Source organism: Quercus suber, unplaced genomic scaffold, assembly GCF_002906115.3.
Source record: "Quercus suber isolate HL8 unplaced genomic scaffold, Cork oak 2.0 scaffold_17, whole genome shotgun sequence".
Taxonomy (NCBI): domain Eukaryota; kingdom Viridiplantae; phylum Streptophyta; class Magnoliopsida; order Fagales; family Fagaceae; genus Quercus; species Quercus suber.
In genome coordinates, this window is record NW_027069482.1 from 1,084,216 (window position 1) to 1,105,124 (window position 20,909).

The 20,909-nt window shown below is 33.6% G+C and overlaps 2 protein-coding genes, 1 long non-coding RNA gene and 1 other non-coding gene across 6 annotated transcripts; 1 reads left to right on the plus strand and 3 right to left on the minus strand.

Annotated features, from left to right (window-relative positions):
* Window positions 1-2,797: 2,797 nt before the first annotated feature.
* Window positions 2,798-8,568, minus strand: LOC112033897 (uncharacterized). Of its 2 annotated transcripts, none has more exons than XM_065759897.1 (3): window positions 7,700-8,568; window positions 5,752-6,498; window positions 2,798-3,946 (listed from the first exon to the last, which is right to left on the minus strand). In XM_065759897.1, exons 1-3 carry the CDS (start codon window positions 7,751-7,753, stop codon window positions 3,041-3,043), a joined length of 1,707 nt encoding a protein of 568 aa, XP_065615969.1. In that variant the 5' UTR covers window positions 7,754-8,568; the 3' UTR covers window positions 2,798-3,040. The 2 variants fall into 2 exon arrangements, with proteins under 2 accessions (XP_065615969.1, XP_065615964.1); XM_065759892.1 differs by lacking the exon at window positions 7,700-8,568 and adding an exon at window positions 6,649-6,845.
* Window positions 8,569-8,995: 427 nt separating this feature from the next.
* Window positions 8,996-9,069, minus strand: TRNAT-AGU (transfer RNA threonine (anticodon AGU)). The gene has a single exon. It is a non-coding gene; the product is annotated as a tRNA-Thr (tRNA).
* A 5,480-nt stretch (window positions 9,070-14,549) lies between these two features.
* Window positions 14,550-15,498, minus strand: LOC136061863 (uncharacterized). Its single transcript, XR_010623719.1, has 2 exons — window positions 15,292-15,498; window positions 14,550-15,003 (listed from the first exon to the last, which is right to left on the minus strand). It is a non-coding gene; the product is annotated as an uncharacterized LOC136061863 (long non-coding RNA).
* A 3,269-nt stretch (window positions 15,499-18,767) lies between these two features.
* LOC112033884 (probable CCR4-associated factor 1 homolog 7) lies at window positions 18,768-20,427 on the plus strand. Of its 2 annotated transcripts, none has more exons than XM_024066657.2 (3): window positions 18,768-18,960; window positions 19,084-19,154; window positions 19,330-20,427. In XM_024066657.2, exon 3 carries the CDS (start codon window positions 19,382-19,384, stop codon window positions 20,204-20,206), a length of 825 nt encoding a protein of 274 aa, XP_023922425.1. In that variant the 5' UTR covers window positions 18,768-18,960; window positions 19,084-19,154; window positions 19,330-19,381; the 3' UTR covers window positions 20,207-20,427. The 2 variants fall into 2 exon arrangements, with proteins under 2 accessions (XP_023922425.1, XP_023922426.1); XM_024066658.2 differs by having other exon boundaries at window positions 18,769-18,960; window positions 19,248-20,427.
* Window positions 20,428-20,909: the final 482 nt, after the last annotated feature.

Here is a 20,909-nt window from a genome sequence, read left to right on the forward strand (position 1 = left end):
CCCAAGTCGAGGATTAGGACTAGTCTGAGGAGAAAGAATCTCCATCATTAGAGACCGTGTTAACGAATAAAAGAGTTGGTTCTGGCCACAAAAGCTTAACGAGACAAGCCGAGGATAAATGTCTTCTCGGAAGAAAATCTCCTAGAAAGTTCTGTCGGTATGAATAGACATTGTGGAGACATTAGACCGAGAGAAGACTTTAGATATCTTAGGAAAAAAAACTGTTACTACCACATTAAATGTTCTGCAGCTACTTTCTTGGCTGCATTAATATAGAGAAGACCCCTGAACAGTACAAAGTTGGCGCCCCAAGGCATACATAATCAGAGAGGGTGTCTGACGGGACAAACACTCAAGTGGTAATGCAGGTGATCAACAAGTGTAAGATCAAGATGTTTTAGAATGAACTATATAAGGAGAGAGGTCCTTTATAAAAGGGAGATCGAAAATCATAAGAAAAAACACTAAGCATTCAGGAATCAAACTTGTAACATAATTTGAGGATAATAAACAAGAACAGTTCACCTCGGATCCTGCCAAGGATTGTTTTTTCTTTGATATAATCCTACTTCTTTTCATTCTCCTACTTGAATCCATTCCAATATCTGTTTGATAAACTATAGTCCAGTTTTTCAACCCATTCTCTATAAATTTATTGTTTTGGGTCTCTTAGGTTTAAGTCCTTCCACGTAGTGGGTTCACAGCCCAAATCAGGTCCTCGCACTCAGCTTTTTACAAAAAGCCCAATTTCATAAAGCACTTTTTGAAAACCCCACTTTTTTTAAAAAGCCTAATTTCAAAAAGTTGAACCAAACTCAGCCATAATCAGGAATGAAACTTTTCATTCCAAAATTTCGAGTATTTTATCATATATTTGAGAATCAGATGGCAGATGTGAGTTTTATTTATTTATTTTTAGGTATGTACGTCTACTGTACGGATATGTTACGCATTTTTATCAACTAGGCAAATAGATTATCTATTATATATATATATATATAAATTAAATAATCATTTTTCATTCATTTTTTATAGAGAGATAGAAAGATTCTCATGAGAGCAAGAGGTGACAGAAAAAAGAAAAAAAATTAATGAAATACATTACTATAGTAACTATGTAAATATACACAATTACTATAGTAATTTTGCAAATTTACACATATTTATTTATATCAATAATGCTATTACTCCCATAAAAAAAAAAAAAAAAAATGCTATCACCATACTTTTTCTCACACACTTGGGCTACAATTGTCTTACATGATAGACGGTAAGCGGTAGAGAAAAAATTGTGAGTCCATTGATAGTGACATATAGCTATTTACAATTTGTCACATGAGATAGTTTTTTTTTTTTTTTTTTTTAATGAGATGTCACATAAGACAATTGGGGCAAAGTATATGCAAAAGTGCATGGGACAAATATTATTGTAAAAATAATGGATCAAATTATATTTTAGTTCTTAAAATTTGACCTCAGAAAAAAAATATATAGTTTAAAAAAAATTTGTAAAGGTACAAAGTTAATCCATTGTACCTTTAGCTGTTATGGTTTTTTCTCGTGTAATAAAATTCGATAAAGCATGTGGCAGTGTGGCGCTCCATTATAATGACAATTGACAAGGTCACAGAAATAGAAGGACTAATTTGATTTATTTACAATTTTTTTGAGGACTAAAATAAAATTTGATTTTAAATTTTAAAATCAATTATACGTTTCCACTAAAATTAAATAAAGGGTCTCTTCCCAATTTTCCATTCTTCCAAGGCTTGTTGTTTGAGTTTAGAATAACCATAAAGTTGAGAAGCTATTTGAGGCATCATGGACTCATGATACTTGCACAGAGCCTTGGCAGCAAGTAGCAACAAAAGTAATGATTCTAAACTTGGAAAAAATTGAGGATTAATTGCAACATGAATGAGGCTCAAAATTTCAAATAATTATACAACTATTTTTTGAAATAAGGGAATCACCCTTCAACATGGGATCTCACAACGCCCCTGTACCAGCCAGATGGTGTGTCTCGTATCTTGGATCACAATAGCTCCAAATGTTTTTTGCAGCTGTCCAAAGTATTGTTGTTCAAGGCCTCTTGTTTAAGTAATTGAACGACACCATTTTGCTCATTCCTAAATCCAACTGTGCTGCCACTGCCAACAGTGATAGGCCTATGAGCTTATGTATTGTAATGTCATCTATGAAGTAATATCTAAAGTTTTTGGCAAATAAATTGAAAGTTTTACCTCCCAAAATGCTAACTTCTTGGCAAGATGGCTTTGTTCCAGGGCGACTCATAAAGGACAGGCTGTTAAAAAACTATTCAATCCCAGTTTACATGCCATTAGACAGCATTAAACAAAACTGAGTTTTTCTTGGAATGCTCAGACTAAAATTTAACTCACCTAGCTAGATGCTAGTGCCATCTTATTAATCAAGGTTGCGTTTGGGATGGCTTATATTGGGCAACTTCTTTTACTATTTAGCTTATTTTTACTATTATTTATGAGTCTCATTGCTCTTTTTGGTATTATTCATGAGTTCCATTATACTATTTCAACTAACTTTTAGCTTTATTTACAGTATTTTCAGCAAAAAATTTTCAGTTTTAGCTAAATAAGTTGTTCCTAAACGGACTCTAAGTTTGAGGATCATTGGACATAGGTGACAAGGTGACAATCTTCATAGATGTGGAAAAACATTTCTGAAATTAATCTTCACATTAGACAATTACAGCTAAGCATGTTTTACACGAGCGGCAAGATGTCTTTTTGTGCAAGAGGGAGTTGTAAACATGGTATTGCAGAAGCAGTGGGATTTCCTATTCTAAAACAACTCTCAATGGAATTAAAATTTGTCCATAAATTGCTTACAATTGTACAACGTTGAATGTGTTTGTCTTTGCAATCTTCATAGATGAGGAAAAGAGCAGACAGACACACATGCCACACCAAATCTACAAGGCCACATCCTCACATTCATTTTGCTAAATCATATGAAGCTCTAAGGAAATATACATGGAACAAATTTTTACAAGAACTAGTCATCGGGGTCTTCTTGCAGTCCTCCTCCTATTAACAGTCTTCACCCATTTTAAGGATTCACTCTCACCATCTTGACAGTAATTGGCATGCCTTCTCTGGCATGGATTCCACGTCTTATCAGAAATCATATTCTCTTCACTGGCCTTGTGCAACTCCACCTTTGTTTGAGTGCCATGCATCTGGATATCAACTTGTGCAGCGCTGGGTGCCATACTGAGCAAAATCTCTGCAGCAATACTTTCAAATGCTTCATCCTGAGGTGATTTATCTACAATATTGTCATTACCTTCTCTCCCAAAAACTGGTTTTTCAGATACTGCTACATTGTTACATTTGGAATTTGAGTACATACTACTTTCAACGTGTTTGACTTCAGAATCAGAATGGGTGGAGGAGACCAAAACTTTCAAACCATCTTTGATGACCTGGGGCACTTCTTCACATTCTGATTGAACAGCTTGTCCTCCACCATGGCTTTTCTGAACTGCCTCACAACAACCATCACCAGGTCCAGGAGAATCCTCCAATTGAATGATGATATTTTTTTCCTTACATCTCTTCATATAGTGGGAGTGTACACTATTGCTTCCATTATCTGAGTCATTTTGATTTTCATCTTTATGATATGTGCTTGTTTGAGAGGATAAAGGAAATGAGTTCAGGTCTTGCTTTCCTGAAATTGAATTTGATTTCAAGGAAAGGGACCTTTGGATGGCGAATCCCTTACAATATGTAGAATCATGCTGCACAGAATCCAGGGTTGATGAACCTTGAGAGCAGATGACAGGATTCTTTGGGAAGAAACCCTCAACAATATGACCATTTGCCAGAGCTAGAATTTTCTGAAGACTATCTTCCCCAGAATCTAAAGTATTATATTTCTGAGTCATGAAATTTACAAAGCCCTGGAAAGAAGGAAAATGTAGGAAATACAGAAATAGATCTCAGATAAGCTTTAGATAGACAAACAAATATTCAGTGTGAGCTATTTTTAGCAAGCTAACTGATAAAAAAAGCAACTGCATGGGGTTGGAATTCAACTAGCTGAATACCTGTAAGTTGGATGACTGAATAAAGAAACATTAGGCCTCGTTTGGGAGGAGGGAATAGAATGGAATGGAAAAGAATGAAAATAATAATTTTAAAATATTATTCCCTTCTCTTGTTTGGGAGTTTTAATGGAGGGAATGGAAAGCTCATTCCGTTATTTGGGAGTTTAAGTGCGAGGGAATGAAATAGGTAGGAGGAAACACTCATTCTTCTCTATTCCCTTAAAACCTCAAATTTTCATTCTCCCTGAAATTGGGAAGAATGGGAGGGAATGGAATTAGATTTAATGATTTTTTTACTAAAACTCCCAAAATATATTCAACCCTTTATTTTAAAATAAGGGTCTAATAGTAATATTGTCATAAAATGATTCCATTTCATTCTCTACATGTTGCTCCTAAACAAGATTACTTACATTCCATTCATTTTCATTTATTTTCATTCCTATGTTTTAAAACATTCAATTAAAGTTACTTAATTTCATTCAATTCCACTCTTTTCCATTTTTGTCCCTTACTTAAATACATTCCATTCCCTTATAATCATTCCATTTCATTCCCTTATGAACTCCCAAACGGATCCTGTCGATGTGATGTCTCTCATGGAACAGGCTACAGGTTTAGAAGATGACTTCTCCTAGCTTTCAGTTGAAACAGAATTAAATTTCTAAGACCATAGGGAAGGCCAGAAATAGGCACTTCAATTTCACCCCTGAAGACCAATATGGCAATTGGTTGGCTACAGGTTACTAAGTTGAGGATGCACCCAAAACTACTGAACCCAAACCAAACATAACCAACTCGTTAACATGTTGGGCAGATTCATGGGAGTGATTCAAAATAACAACTTGCTTGTACCATGTCATTTAAAAACAAAAAGGTGCAAGGGAATGTGACCTAAAATCCATTGAGGATGAAAGAATTTGACAATCAGGACAGAGATAAAATGAGCATAAATCAATATCCAAGAGTGGCAGCGGGGAAAATTATATTTCTACAGATTTGTTATGAATAATCAAATAAAAAGTGCCCCCTATCTTATAAACAAAGAACAAAGATATCAATCATTTTTTTCGCATTGACTCCACAAACATTGAATATCTAAGAATATTTTGGAAAAATTTCACAGATACAAGGAAAGATGGGCTTCAATTTGCATAACCCATCTAGGAAACTATGAGGAAAAAAGGCCCCCCCAAAAAAAGAAAAAAATGCTAAATGCAATGTACAGAAATGCTCTGTGTAATGCAGACTTATTTCCTATAAGTTTTAGCAATGAAATTTATGGTCAAAATCATCATGTAAATGCAGACTTAGTATAAGATCGATCAACCAGTAATGCACTACATGATTCATTGTCACAATTGTTCTGCATCCATGTGTGCACATATGCCATTAATACATTTTGTTATGTATTAATCATCCATAAATCTACAAAAATTAATTTCAATTCACAAAAGCCAAAGTGTGACTCAAATATAAAACCATGCATAACATGAAAAGATGTTTGGGTATTAAATTCTCTTGCACTTCAGATGGATTTCATTTAAAAAAAAAAAAAAACTGAGTGAGTGATTTAATTTATACCAGAATGATTAATGCAGCCTTACTCAACGAAAATCACTGTAAGAAGGTATAACATGCAAGATCAAGATAAAAACCTGATGCAATACTGTTGGCTTTTCAATGTGCATTGAATACTGGCATAGATCGGACTTGGCACCTGCAGGCAAGCACTTTCTTGGAAAATCTTGTGATGTTTTATTTTCACTGGTGTTATTTGGAGTCAGAAAACTTAAAGCAAATCTTTTTATCTCATTTCTGTAAGCTTTGTCTTCTGAAACTCTGTCACAATTTTGAATGATTTCTTGACCATTTTCTGAAAGTATGCTTATGTTTGTTTTTGGATAAATCTGCTTCAAACTTGGAGAACCCATTTGAATAGCAGATAAATTTTCTTTGACGGAAGAATCTCCATCTGCATTTGTGGTTCTTTTTAACAAAATGGAGTTTTCATCTGACATTTTGGAGCTGTTTGGCTCAATCTGATACTCAGATTCATCCATGCAGTCCTCCGGGAGCTTTTCAAGATCAAAATTTCTGATCGGTTTACTCTGAGCAGTTTGGAGAGTTTCAACCCCTCTGCTATTTATCCATTCTGAATCACATCCTTTATGATCTAATGCATAGAAAGGGTGCAAGGAAAGACTTAGCGACTCATCCTTATAAGCTTGACCAGTAGCATAGGTTGGCCTCAGATGTTTCTCATCCAAAACAGAACTGCTGTATCTATCATCTAAAAGTACAAAACCTTTAGAACTGCAAGCAAGAATTTGGGCCTGAGAGTAAATTTTTATTTCTTGCATTGCAGACTTTTGAATATTGTACAGCTTGTGCAGAGCCTGAACCTGCAGTAGTCATAATATAGACAATAAAATTGGGTGGCAAAAACAATAACATTGCAATCTGGAAGGGGTGGAATAAAGAACATTCCACCTCCAAGAACAAAAACACCTCAATATCAGGAAGAGGAGAGCTATTCTGTTGAAAGAGATTACCATCAATGTGATGGTAATTAAGAGTGATGTACTTAAAAGTCCACACAAGAATCCATATGAAGCAAGGGAAGAGACATTGAGCCAGTGAAACATGACCTGCTCCTGAGTCATGTCTGTCAACTTGCTTTCTGCAAAGAACTTCCCACTAAGGACTTAAAGAACTTGTTTTCATTCATTTGGAGAACATAAAATGTGTTTTTAACAAAATATTGATGCTAGAATAGAGTTTCAAGAATATACTTGAGAAATTGCCTCAAAACACACAGCCTAATGATTTGGAATACAAAAATTTATGAATAATGAAATCACCAGATGCATAAACCAGGTCGCTTTATCTTTACAATTAAAATTTAAGGATCCATGTTCTACAACACCCCCCCCCCCCTTGCCCCAGCTCTCCCTCCTCTCCTAGCAAACACAAAGAAAATACTCACCCTCCTCTCCTAGCAAACACAAAGAAAATACTCAAACCATACCATCCCAATTATAGTGATAGTAATAATGATTGGTATGATAAATATAAAGTTAAAAAAGAAAAAGATTTTCTATCCTACCCCAAAGAAACAACAGGAATGCAAGCACCAAATAATATAGTTGTGTGTCCAAAGGCCAAAGCTCTACATGAAAGTTCATGTGTAACGCTCAAAGACTGCAATTAATATAAATCTAGTCACTATTGGAAGACATCCATGCCATTTTTAAAAAATTGGATACATAAAGAAACAATTTCAGAAAGAAAACCAGACATTTAAACTTCCTTATAAGAAATGCCTTTGTTCACCTAAAATGCTCCAGGTCATTGTTAGGAGTAAATAATTATGCTTTCCTTGTATCTTCTTTTTAGGGATCATTCTCAATGGCATTCATTCTTTCTAATTAACAAGGACCTTTACCACTTAACTCAGTGTCACTAAGTCAGTGAGCAGTCTACAGTACATGAACCATCAACAATTCTTTTTTCTTTTCTTTTTTTTTCTCAATAGTTGAATACAATTGACACTCATCTGGGATTAAACCCATTCTGTTATAGTGCACAGAAAAAACTCTGTACCTGTTCCTTGAATAACGCTTCATGTTGCATAATTGTGTTCCGTATCTGATCCATGTTTTTCTTGACAATTATTTGCAGATAAATTCAGACCCAACAAAGAAGTAGACCTTTGTCAGCTGCAATTGTTTTGGCATTGACATTACTCAGCTCTCTAGCCACAGACCAATAGCCATTCAGGTGTTCGAATACAGAGAGCCGCTCCCTAACATGTTAAAGATTTTAGGGAAAACATAAAGTACTTACATAGCAGATATTCTATAAAATAAGGTTGATTCAGTATGTTGTATAGTAATGAGCTAATTAATAATAATAATTCAGTTTGATAAAGTTCAGTTCAAGAGTGAAACCAGTAATAGGTGTACAGTTGAGCTACGAGGATCTTGGCCTCGAAAGACATACACTTGATGGTACAATAGCACATGTTAAAAATGTTTTGTTCTAATTGTTCAGAAATCTAACAATATTGAAACCTGGGAGTTATTTTTCCTCTCTCAAAATTTCAAGGAACCACACAGATTAATTTATTAAAGGCCACGTCTTGAAAGAAACAAAAATTCAAATTTTCCAGTAAAGTTTGCACCATAAAAAATAAATAAATAAAAAAAACTAAAATCTTTGCTAATATAGAGGCTCCGCATGATTAACAAAATCATTTGGAATTAAAAACAACAATCGAAATTTAAAATTAATTCCAATTATGAGTAAGTTTTAGCACATTGACCCAATAGATGAGAATCAGAGATCACATGTAGGAAAACTCTGGCACAATTATTAAACATGCACGGAAAAATATTAGTTAATACATTTGGTGAGAAAATAAAAATGTGCGAGAAGCAAAAGAAATTAAAATAAATTTCGTTTTCTCGGGAAACAAACAGAGCATTAAGGAAAAAAAAAAAAAAAAAAAAACAGTAACAGTAGTACTACATATTACATTACATAACTAACAGAATCCGATTCAACCAATGAGAAAGAGAGAGAGAGCGTTGTGACCTAGGATTGGGGACGAGTGAGGGAGAGACACGTGGTGGGAAGAAATCAAAGTCTAGCTCCTGATTGGTTGGCATTTAATTTTAACAGTTTGTGTACTGTACTAGGTACTTTTGTCTTTTTATCTGGGGTTAATAGATTCTCGGATTCGTATTCTGTTGTGTGTCTCCTACGATTTATCTGGGGTTAAAAGATTCTCGGATTCATATTCTGTTGTGTCTCCTGCGATGAACAATGTAAAATGGGTCAGATAAAGTAGTAACCGAAAATTGCGGAGAGCAAAAAACATATACATAGCTTTTGTTATGCTTTCGTTGAGAGTCGAACTCAAGACCTCCCGCTTACTAAACGGGTGCTCTAACCAACTGAGCTACGAAAGCTTTGACGGTCGGTGTTCCTATATTTCAGCTTATCAACTTGCTTGTAAAATATATTGTTCGTTGACTTGTAAATTCTTCGATGTAAGCTCTGGCTCTCGGATATGATTACTCACTATGATCAAAATTGATTGTTTCAACTTTCAAGTATTTTAATATTAGCCTTTTATATTTTCAAAAAAAAATTATTTATATATATATATATATTAGCCTTTTATTTGTATATATTCATTAAAAAAATATATAAATACTAAAACACTTAAAAATGCATAATTTTAATTATGATTGTAAAACGTACCATTCAATTTTCCACAATTAATATATTGTAGTTATATCAAATTCAAATTTTAATCTTCTAAACAAAATTTTTTTTTTCAAATTTTAATTAGTATAATAATTTTCAAAAATAAGATTTTAAAAAGCTTTAGGCTTTAATTTATGAGCAAGGACTATTTCACACATAGCACACGCACAAAAAAATCATTGCTTTTTATTATTATAGAGTTTTAATTTATAGAGTCTATTTTTTGTGATTGTCTTTTTTATCATCAAACCAAAATATTAATAAATTTTTTAATTTAAATGAGAATTGAATCTTAAATTTTTTATTCAATCACCAAAAATTTTATCAATTGAACTAATCCAATCTATAGAAAAAATCGTTAAAATACTTTGAAATTGTGACTGTAGTGATAGTCTTTTTCCTTAATTTATTGCCAAGTAAGGTGGTTGCAAAATTTGGCAAGCCCTGTATTCTAAAGCATATATGCCCAACTCGTACGCGTAGGCCCAAGGTACATATTCTATTCATGTCATGTCAACTGACCAAGTCTAGTCCATAAATCATTCTCATAAAAAAAAAAAAAAAGTCTAATCTATAAATAGAGTTAATGTTAATATGTTGTACACGTACACGGCTCCACAGCTCCCAAATTAAAGTCTGACAAACTTGAACGGGGAAGCAATAATTTTGCTCCCATGATTGCTAAAAATAAAGTAATAATCTAATCAATCACTCCACAACTTTAACCGTTTATGGAGTGGTAGGTAAAGATTGAGGTTAAACGGTTTAAGTCTCTATATTAAAGATTTTGTGTCCATATATTTAAATTAGGTTATAATAGAATTATATTTCAGATAATAATAATAATAATACAAGAAAAGATCACTAATAAGGTCAAGGAACCAAAATTCAATATAAATCAAATTCCATGCTATATTAAATGTAACTCAATGATTGCTAAAAACTCCAACTTTCTTTACATGGAAGTAACATTCTTTAAGTATTGGAGAAATTTAGGCTAACACCATACTGATCTCCCTCCAAAATTTCCTTTTTCATTGCAGGTATTCATTATCAACATTAGTCCTACAATCAAATGCTTCGTCAATTGGTATTGTCCATGAGAATCTAATTATCATCTTTCCCTTGTGACAAAGGTTGTATAGTTTAATAGTTCATACTATGTCAATTAATAGACACTCAACATAACACTATAGTTGCAAGCAAACAAGGCAACCATAATGATCATCCCATGGGAGGCGCCAGGGGGGAGGGGGCGCCCAAGAGACTTCCAACCCCCTCCCCCGCAGGCTCCTCAAAAAAATGAATTTTAAATAAAACAATTTTAACTCTTTAAGGTATTGCCTCTCCTGACATGAGAAAATAAAAAACAAAGAAGCATTCCCACAATAACCAACCTATACCACTGACATAAGAAAAAAACAAAAAACCTATACTACTTAATCAAGAAGCCTAGCACCTAAGAAAAAGAGACTAGCTCTCACTTCTTGAAAGCCATTGTCACACATGATTTCACCACACTACACAATTCCTGCTACTCTTTTATATTTTCTCCCCAATCCTTTTTTTTTTCCTTTCAAATCAGCCACAACAACTCAATCAATGGGCCCTCGTATTAATATTATACACAATATAATATAATATAATAAAAAATAATAATGTTAAAGACACAACAAAATGTTATAACAATATAGTTGTTTATTTATTTATTATTAATATTGATTAAATTTTTTTTAGGCTATTTTTTAAAATTGTCTTTCAATTTTGTCCCCGCTAAATTGAAATCCTAATTTCGCCATTGGATCATCCTCAAGATTGGTAAAGGGTTGCTACTTTTAAAAAAACAAGTGAGGGACTTGACCCAAAGCATGCAACAACTTATAATATAACTAAAAAATCATGCAACAACTTTTGCCTTCTCAAGATGATCCCCACAAGCGTCTAAGGGAAAAAGGAAACAATGTGAAAGGAATGAAGAATGAAGAATGAGTTGAAAATGACATGATGAGCAGAAAGTTGAATGACTAGCCTTAAAATTCCAAATAAGATTGAATCCTCTACATACTAGGACAAGGGATTTGGATCCTCTACAAACTGGGTGCAATTACCCTACTCCCTTTCACATAAATTTTTTACTTCTTTCAACTATTTTTCAAATTTTTTTATTCAATGGTTGAGATTGAAAGTTTTTTTATTTTATTTTTTATTTTTTTATAACTTTCAATTTTAACCATTCATTGCTATAGCATCAGGTAAGGTGTTGCACTTGATCTCAATCCCTAGGACGAGCAATTGAAAGAGGTAAAAGTAAATCTTAATGGATTGATGGAGACCATAAAGGGAAAGACCAACAACGGTGGAAGCATTGGACTAAACTATTGATGTGCAGTTTACCTTATAAGCAATGGTTTTCCCTTTACCATGAAAGTTAAAAATGTCATAGTTGTAAATATTCAATGACGTGAAAGACCCCCTCTATCATATCGAGAGCTATAAGGCGTTTATGTACTCTCAAGCAATTCCATATGAAATTATATGCAAGCATTTATGTACTCTCAAATCTCAATCCACCTAACCTTTTCTCTCTCTCTCTCTTCTTTGGCTAGTTGCCTAACCCCTTTTCTCCCCTCTCCTCCATTTGCAGCCCTCCAACCCATTTTATGAATGTGTCCATTCTTCAAGACAATGAGACTTTCTTGACCAATTTGATTTATTGGTGAATTCAATTAACATTTTGTGGATGAAGACATGATAGCTCAGTGCTTTACAAGTTTGAATTGTATATGGGTTGGACATATGAATGGTAGAGACAAGTAGGTTTATAAACGAACAAGACTGTTGATTTTGGCTATGGGTTTTGTGGGTTTAGCTATGGCTAGTGGTGATGTAGTGTTTTATTTATTTATTTATTATTATTTTTTTTTATGTGTGTGTGTGTGGTGGGTTGTGGTTGCCACAATGGTGGTGTGACTGTGGTTGGTTGCAAAAGAATTTTGTNTAAAACCTATACTACTTAATCAAGAAGCCTAGCACCTAAGAAAAAGAGACTAGCTCTCACTTCTTGAAAGCCATTGTCACACATGATTTCACCACACTACACAATTCCTGCTACTCTTTTATATTTTCTCCCCAATCCTTTTTTTTTTCCTTTCAAATCAGCCACAACAACTCAATCAATGGGCCCTCGTATTAATATTATACACAATATAATATAATATAATAAAAAATAATAATGTTAAAGACACAACAAAATGTTATAACAATATAGTTGTTTATTTATTTATTATTAATATTGATTAAATTTTTTTTAGGCTATTTTTTAAAATTGTCTTTCAATTTTGTCCCCGCTAAATTGAAATCCTAATTTCGCCATTGGATCATCCTCAAGATTGGTAAAGGGTTGCTACTTTTAAAAAAACAAGTGAGGGACTTGACCCAAAGCATGCAACAACTTATAATATAACTAAAAAATCATGCAACAACTTTTGCCTTCTCAAGATGATCCCCACAAGCGTCTAAGGGAAAAAGGAAACAATGTGAAAGGAATGAAGAATGAAGAATGAGTTGAAAATGACATGATGAGCAGAAAGTTGAATGACTAGCCTTAAAATTCCAAATAAGATTGAATCCTCTACATACTAGGACAAGGGATTTGGATCCTCTACAAACTGGGTGCAATTACCCTACTCCCTTTCACATAAATTTTTTACTTCTTTCAACTATTTTTCAAATTTTTTTATTCAATGGTTGAGATTGAAAGTTTTTTTATTTTATTTTTTATTTTTTTATAACTTTCAATTTTAACCATTCATTGCTATAGCATCAGGTAAGGTGTTGCACTTGATCTCAATCCCTAGGACGAGCAATTGAAAGAGGTAAAAGTAAATCTTAATGGATTGATGGAGACCATAAAGGGAAAGACCAACAACGGTGGAAGCATTGGACTAAACTATTGATGTGCAGTTTACCTTATAAGCAATGGTTTTCCCTTTACCATGAAAGTTAAAAATGTCATAGTTGTAAATATTCAATGACGTGAAAGACCCCCTCTATCATATCGAGAGCTATAAGGCGTTTATGTACTCTCAAGCAATTCCATATGAAATTATATGCAAGCATTTATGTACTCTCAAATCTCAATCCACCTAACCTTTTCTCTCTCTCTCTCTTCTTTGGCTAGTTGCCTAACCCCTTTTCTCCCCTCTCCTCCATTTGCAGCCCTCCAACCCATTTTATGAATGTGTCCATTCTTCAAGACAATGAGACTTTCTTGACCAATTTGATTTATTGGTGAATTCAATTAACATTTTGTGGATGAAGACATGATAGCTCAGTGCTTTACAAGTTTGAATTGTATATGGGTTGGACATATGAATGGTAGAGACAAGTAGGTTTATAAACGAACAAGACTGTTGATTTTGGCTATGGGTTTTGTGGGTTTAGCTATGGCTAGTGGTGATGTAGTGTTTTATTTATTTATTTATTATTATTATTTTTTATGTGTGTGTGTGTGGTGGGTTGTGGTTGCCACAATGGTGGTGTGGCTGTGGTTGGTTGCAAAAGAATTTTGTGGTGGTTGTTTTTATATTTATTATTTTAATGAGCCATTTATATTATTTTAAGGCTAGATTGCAAACTGTACCCCTAAAGTTTAGGGGTTTTTAAATTTTACACTCTAAAGTTTTAGAATTTGGATTCTATCCTCTAAAATTTTATGTTGCTTGGATTGTTACCCCCTTCATCCATTTTTGATTTAGGTAAAATTAATTGATTAGGCTTAACTATTTTTAGCTTTGTTATTTGTCATTTTTGTTGTTAGGCTAATTTTTTTTGGGCTTGTTAATTTTGTTCTAGATTTTAGATCTATAACTTTTTTTTTTTAATTTTTTTTATGGCCTTTAAAAGAATCAACTATATTGTTAGGGGAGATTAAGTGTAATTTTATTGAACCAAATTACTAAAGTTAGTACATAAATATATACTAGTATTTAAAAAAAAAAATTTGGGGGGGGGGGGGGGGGCGGGGGGTTGCCCCCAAGCTTAAGAATAGCATCGTCAAAAGGTCTACCTGATCATGTGCATTGCACATGATCTTGAATATGTATTACTTTCTTTTTTCTGGCATATAACTTATCATATAATAATTGCTTATACTAGTGTGCCAACAAAACCTTTCCCATATATAAAATAAATCCATTAAATATAAATAAAGTATTATGAGAGTAATCAAACAGGTCTTCCTAATAATTTTTGTTTTGGAAGCGGGCATCATTAGTGTTTTTGGTTTCTGTCCACTTCATGTCACGATACAATAGGTTGCAACTATGTGCCCGTTTGTTTCCACGTTTTGAGCCCAAAAAGTGTTTTTTGAAAAAAGTCAGGCCTAAATGTGCCTTTGGTGAAGCTCAAAACACAACTTTTTGTCAAAAGTTGCTTTTTATATTTGTGAAGAATCGCGCATTCACTGAAAGCTCCACTTCGGTCCATTTTGCAAAAGTCCCATGCGCGTTCATCATATATCTGTTGGAGAATATTGGCAATTACCAAATTACCCTTCAATATGTCCTCAGTCCTCAGTCCGTGCGCCTCATTCCTCTCCTTTCATCTCATCTCTCTGCTATTCCCTCACCATTCTGCTACAAACACAGCACCACCCAACAAAATCAACAAAATTGAAATCAACTCATTTCAAACCCGGTCTATCACCGGTCTACCACCACAATCAACAAAATCAACAAAACCCATTTCAAACACAACTCAAAATCAACCCAAAACAAAATCAACTCAAAATCAAACCCAAAATTCACAGAAAATCAACTCAAAATCAAACCCAAAATTCACAGAAAATCAACTCAAAATTAACCCATTAACTGAAAACCCATAACCCAAACCTAAAATCAAAATCAAATACAAATACAAACCCAATGTTTCAATCATCATCATCATCATCCTCATCTTCTCTGGAGGAAGTGAGAGCGGCTTTCGAATTGTCAAAAAAAAAAAAGAGCTCAGCAGTGGAACGTTCTGGAGGAAGTGAAAGGGAAAAAGGGGAAAGAATGAAGAAAAAAGTGAAAAGTGGAATGTTTTGGAGGGGAAGTGGTAGGGAAAAAGGGAAAAAAAAAAAAAAAAAAAAAAGAGAGAAGGGTACGTGGGTGGAGGAGAAAAAAAGAGAGAAAAAAAAAGGAAAAAAAGAAGATGGAGGAAATGTTATCACAATATTTGTACAATGTTTTCACAATAAATCTTAAAGGGTAGGTTATTATTAGCTAATATTAGTGAAAAAAAAAATTTAGAAAGAGAAAAAAATAATTTTAATAGTACGTAAAATTAAAATCTGTATCAATTTTTATTACAATACTTTCACAATAAATCTTAAGTAGTAGGTTATTATTAGCTAATATTGGTGAGAAAAAAATAATTTTAATAGTACGTTAAAATTAAAATCTATATCAATTTTTATCACAATATTTTCACAATAAATCTTAAGTGGTAGGTTATTATTAGCTAATATTGGTGAGAAAAAAATAATTTTTTTAGAAAGAGAAGAAAATAATTGTAATAGTACATTCAAATTAAAATCAGTATCAATTATCACAATAATTTTATAATATTTTCACAATAAATCTTAAGTGGTAGATTATTATTAGCTAATATTGATGAGAAAAAAATAATTTTTTTAGAAAGAGAAAAATTGATTTAAGTATATAAAGTGGTTAATTTAAGTATGAAATAAACTCACATAAAAACAAAAAAAAAATAAACGTATAAAATAAACTCCCTTATATATACATTGTCATTTTTTGTAATTTATCTCTCAAACTGCCACTTTTATAAGTGCTAGCCAAACATTCAGTTTTTTTAAAAAACACTTTTTAACAATTTTTACCAAACACTCAACTTTTAAAAAATATTCTTTTTCATTATACACTTTTTAAAAACTCAACTTTTTCATTATACACTTCCTACATAAACCAAACTCATCCTATCAAACAGCTGTGAAAATTGGGAAAGCCATCACATTTGGTAATAACAGTCTTCCTTTCCGCGTTGAACCAAAATACGAAAATACATGAATCTGATTGCGACAAGACATCACATTCATCCCCTCCACGACGATTCCTGTAAAATCAAAATGCATATTAGGCCTAAATTAAGTGGTATGGCCAAGTCTTTGATATTGATAGAGACCTACTTTTAAAATTTTAGAACGACAAAAAAATAAATAAACAAATAAAGAGAATTTTGTAACTTGTACTTAGTTGTTCATGGGTATTATATGGTCAAGGAAATTGTGTGTACTCGATGTTCATTTTATTCTCTCGTGTGGAATGGTGAAAACCGAAACAAGGGATTGCTGCTATGACTTGTCATGTTAAAATAGTTCAAATGCAGCCCATTATATGGAGCGAATAGAACATACTCCTTTCAATCTTTATCCACTCATGTGCTACGAACCTGCTTAATTTTTCATTTATCTTTTTTTTTTTTTAATCAAACAAACAAACTACTTCTTTTCTATATTAACTTTAATGGTTTACATATATTCAAAAAAACAAAAAAAATATATATATATATATTTTAGCCTACGTTTAGTTCGATGTAAATCGAATTCCGAGCGTAAAATGAATGCAAGGGAAAATAAATTCTCGTAAGGAAAATGAAATCCAAGTGTTTGGTTCTGCAATGGAAAATAGTCCAGAAAACGATTTTCGGTGTTTGGTAACATTCTAAAAATGCTATTTTCCTACAAATACTTCACATTTTCTTAGTCATTTTCTCAGTTTTCAAACAAATTTTATAATAGAAAATTTTAAAATACACACTTAACATAACCAAAAATCAAAATAAAACCATTTATTCACAATATATACATAATATACTCGGTGAGAGGAGGAAGAAAGAGTGAGAGATAGATCGGGAAAGTGCGATCTTAGTACCAACGGAGGACGGCGGCAGCCAGATCAGAAAAGAGAGAGATCAGTACCGACGGAGGACGGCACTAGCTAGATCGGGTGGGCGTGGGTTTGCCAAAATGGGGATTGGGTTATGTGGGTAGATGGGTAGCTTGGATGTGGATCGGAGACATGTAGCAGTGGAGCATGGTGGTGAGGTTGAGTGGGTGCGATCTCGCCGGTGCTGGGGTGCGACGAGCGAGCCGGTATTGGGGTGTGACGAGCTAGTGCTCGGGTGCAACAAGCGAGCCGGTGCTTGGATGTGCGATCTCCTCTAGCTATTTCTCTCTCTCTTCTATTTTCTTGGGTGTAATTCATTTGAAGGTAAAATAAACCATGAAATGGTTTTACACCAGAGAGACCTTATTTTACAGTCAATGCAAAAAATCAATTTCAGTTGACCCAATTTTTAGTACGTACCAAACACAGAGTGTGGTGTAAAAGGATTTCTTAAAATTATTTTCAACCAAAACAAATGTAGCCTTAGTTAAAAAAGAAAAGGAAAAAGAAAAAGAAAAAAAGAGAGAGGAAGAACCTATAGAGATTAGAGAGAGAAAGAGAGAGAGATGCTGATTGCTGACACATTTACAGCTCAAACAAATCTTACAAAATTTTAGACTAGTGTATTATTATGCGCTAATAAAATTTGAAAAAGAATCTGCCAAAGCCAGCGCAATGATGAGTGAGAGACTCCAATCCAAAGTCCGAACAAAGGTAAAGACCCGAATCAATTTTTGCTTTGAGACCCAAATGGATATGTAATTTACCAATCCCCCCTCCAACTATGTGACAACTTAACAAAACCATTCACGTGTATAACTTATTTTAACAACTTATTTCTATGTGATTTGGTCAAAATAATAATTTGACAACTCATAAAAAAAAAAAAAATTTGACAAAGTTATATGACTTAATACATACCGCTATATTCAGGATGTGTTTGGATACTGCTTATTTTGTTAAAATTGAAAAATTATTACTGAAAGTACTGTAAATAAAAATAAAAGTTAGTTGAAATATTATAGTAGAACTTATAAATAGTGCCAAAAAGTCTAGTGAGACGCATGAATAATAACAAAAATAAACTCAATAGTAAAATAATTTTCATTTTTAATTATAACCCAAACGCATACTCATATATTTTGATAAAAAAAAAAAGTTAACGAATGTTTATCAGCTTAATAAAAATTTCAATTAACTATCATCATCATCAGAAATAGACGTCATAAGTAAAAACTATCTTAAAAAAATATAGTAGTAAAAATAAATTTTTTTAAAACTAGTCTTATTAATAAATGTCCTGAAGGAGCTTATTAAGTAGAGGGAAAAAAAACTTTTGTTGAAAAAATCAGGACATGAAGCATGGGGGAGAGAGAGAAACGGCATCGTTTGACCCATTCTTGGGCAACATCACTTTCGCTCGCCCCCACTTGGTAAAGGAAAGAAATAAGAAGGAACCACAACACGCACAGCACGCCACAGACCACACCCCCAGTAAAAGGTCTCAGACCCCATTTTCCCCTCTCTCTGGTTCGTTGACCTAGAGAGTTCGCTACCCACCACCCCCCATAATATCATCACTTCATCTACCAACTTCTAGATCTGTTTTTTCCAAACCCCATCTTTCACTTTTCCAAGGTCAGATCTCTCACTTTGCTTTTCTTTGTGAAGATTATTAAGACTGTTCAAACTAGTTCTATACTTTGGTTTTTGTTTTTGTTTTTGTTTTTTTTTGGCTTATGTTTGTTTTGTTTGTTTCAGATCTAGTGGAACCACCAAAAACGCTGTCGTTTTTGGAGACTCTGATTTGCAAGTAACCAAACCCAGTTCAGGTTTTTTGGAGTTTCATCTGAATCCCTTTTTTTTTTTTTGTTTAAAGAATAAGAATTTATAGATTTACTGTTATTCTCTTTGGTATGTTCTAGATCTGTCTGAAGCAAAAAACGCTGTCGTTTTTTTGCAAAGCTTTGAACTTAGGCAAAAGAACAAAACTTTTTGTGTTTTCAGATCTGGGTTTGATAGTATTTCCCATCCTGTTGCCTGAATTGAAACATTGGAAATGTCGATTTTACCGAAAGGGGATTCGATTCAAATCAGGGAGGTTTGGAATGATAATTTGGAAGAAGAGTTTTCTCTGATCCGTGAAGTTGTTGATAATTATAATTTTATTGCTATGGACACTGAGTTTCCTGGTGTGGTTCTTCGACCTGTCGGGACTTTTAAGAATATTAATGACTATAATTATCAAACTTTGAAAGATAATGTTGATATGCTGAAGTTGATCCAATTGGGTCTCACATTCTCCGACGAAAATGGGAATCTTCCCACTTGTGGGACTGACAAGTTTTGCATCTGGCAATTCAATTTCCGCGAGTTTAATATAAGCGAGGATATCTTCGCCAGTGATTCAATTGAGTTGTTGCACCAGTGTGGGATTGATTTCAAGAAGAATAATGAGAGGGGGATTGATGTGAATCGGTTTGGTGAGCTTTTGATGTCGTCGGGGATTGTGTTGAACGATGGTGTGCAATGGGTTACTTTCCATAGTGGGTATGATTTTGGGTACTTGCTTAAGCTGTTGACATGCCGGAGTCTGCCTGATACGCAAGCGGGGTTCTTTGATTTGATCAATATGTATTTCCCCACGGTGTATGATATCAAGCATTTGATGAAGTTTTGCAACAGCCTTCATGGTGGGTTGAACAAGCTTGCAGAGTTGTTGGACGTGGAGAGAGTTGGTGTGTGTCATCAAGCAGGTTCTGATAGTTTGCTGACGGCTTCTACGTTTAGGAAGTTGAGGGAAACCTTCTTCAGTGGATCTACAGAGAAATACGCTGGTGTTTTATATGGTCTTGGTGTCGAGAATGGACAGAGTACTAATTGAAAGGAAATAATTGAGGATAAGAAAGATTGATGAATATTTGTAGACTACTTAAGTGTGAGACTATCAGTTCTCTTTGTAAACTGGCAAAAAATTGTCAATTTAGTCGTAACTTTGTCTTCTTTGCTTGCTTTGTAACTGAAACCTTAACCGGTTTTTGTAGCTTGAGTTGCGTGTACATTGTTGCAGTTAGACTTTGAATAAAAACTTATGATGGTTATTTACTTCTGCTGAGTTTCTTTTTCTTTATTATCACCTATTGAACTTACTTAGGTCATTGCATTAGCATGTATATTTAACTCATGGGAGATCCATATGGAGTTGAGAGCTTTTCCTTGTGATAACATCCTATCGAACTCCCTCAATCATAGTTGATATAGAGTTAACTTATTCTGATTTAGATATTAATTTTAAAATCAATGAACTCCATTTCTTGATTTTGTAGTCCCTGTTAATCAAGATGTTTATTTTTGTATCTAATTGTCTTTGAGGCTTTTTTTTTTCCTTCTTCCAATCCTTACTTCCTAAGGTTTCCTCTAATCTTTTAACATATATTCTCAATAAATTGCATTGTAAAGGTAATGAAGTTTCGTTTTTGGAAGTTTCCTTTTTTATTATCACACATGCACGACCCATGCCTGTATCTGCCAGAGTGATCCTTTCTGGAAGATGGGGAAGGCCTGGAAGGTGTGGAAAGAGGGAGAGT

Excerpts from the sequence above, each read along its gene's own strand:
- LOC112033897 (XM_065759892.1), bottom strand. The coding sequence starts at position 6,759 with ATGACTCAGGAGCAGGTCATGTTTCACTGGCTCAATGTCTCTTCCCTT. Across the intron at positions 6,499-6,648 it reads TAATTACCATCACATTGATG|GTTCAGGCTCTGCACAAGCT; the intron begins GTAATCTCTTTC and ends TGACTACTGCAG. Across the intron at positions 3,947-5,751 it reads AGCCAACAGTATTGCATCAG|GGCTTTGTAAATTTCATGAC; the intron begins GTTTTTATCTTG and ends CCTTCTTTCCAG.
- LOC112033884 (XM_024066657.2), top strand. The coding sequence starts at position 19,382 with ATGTCGATTTTACCGAAAGGGGATTCGATTCAAATCAGGGAGGTTTGG.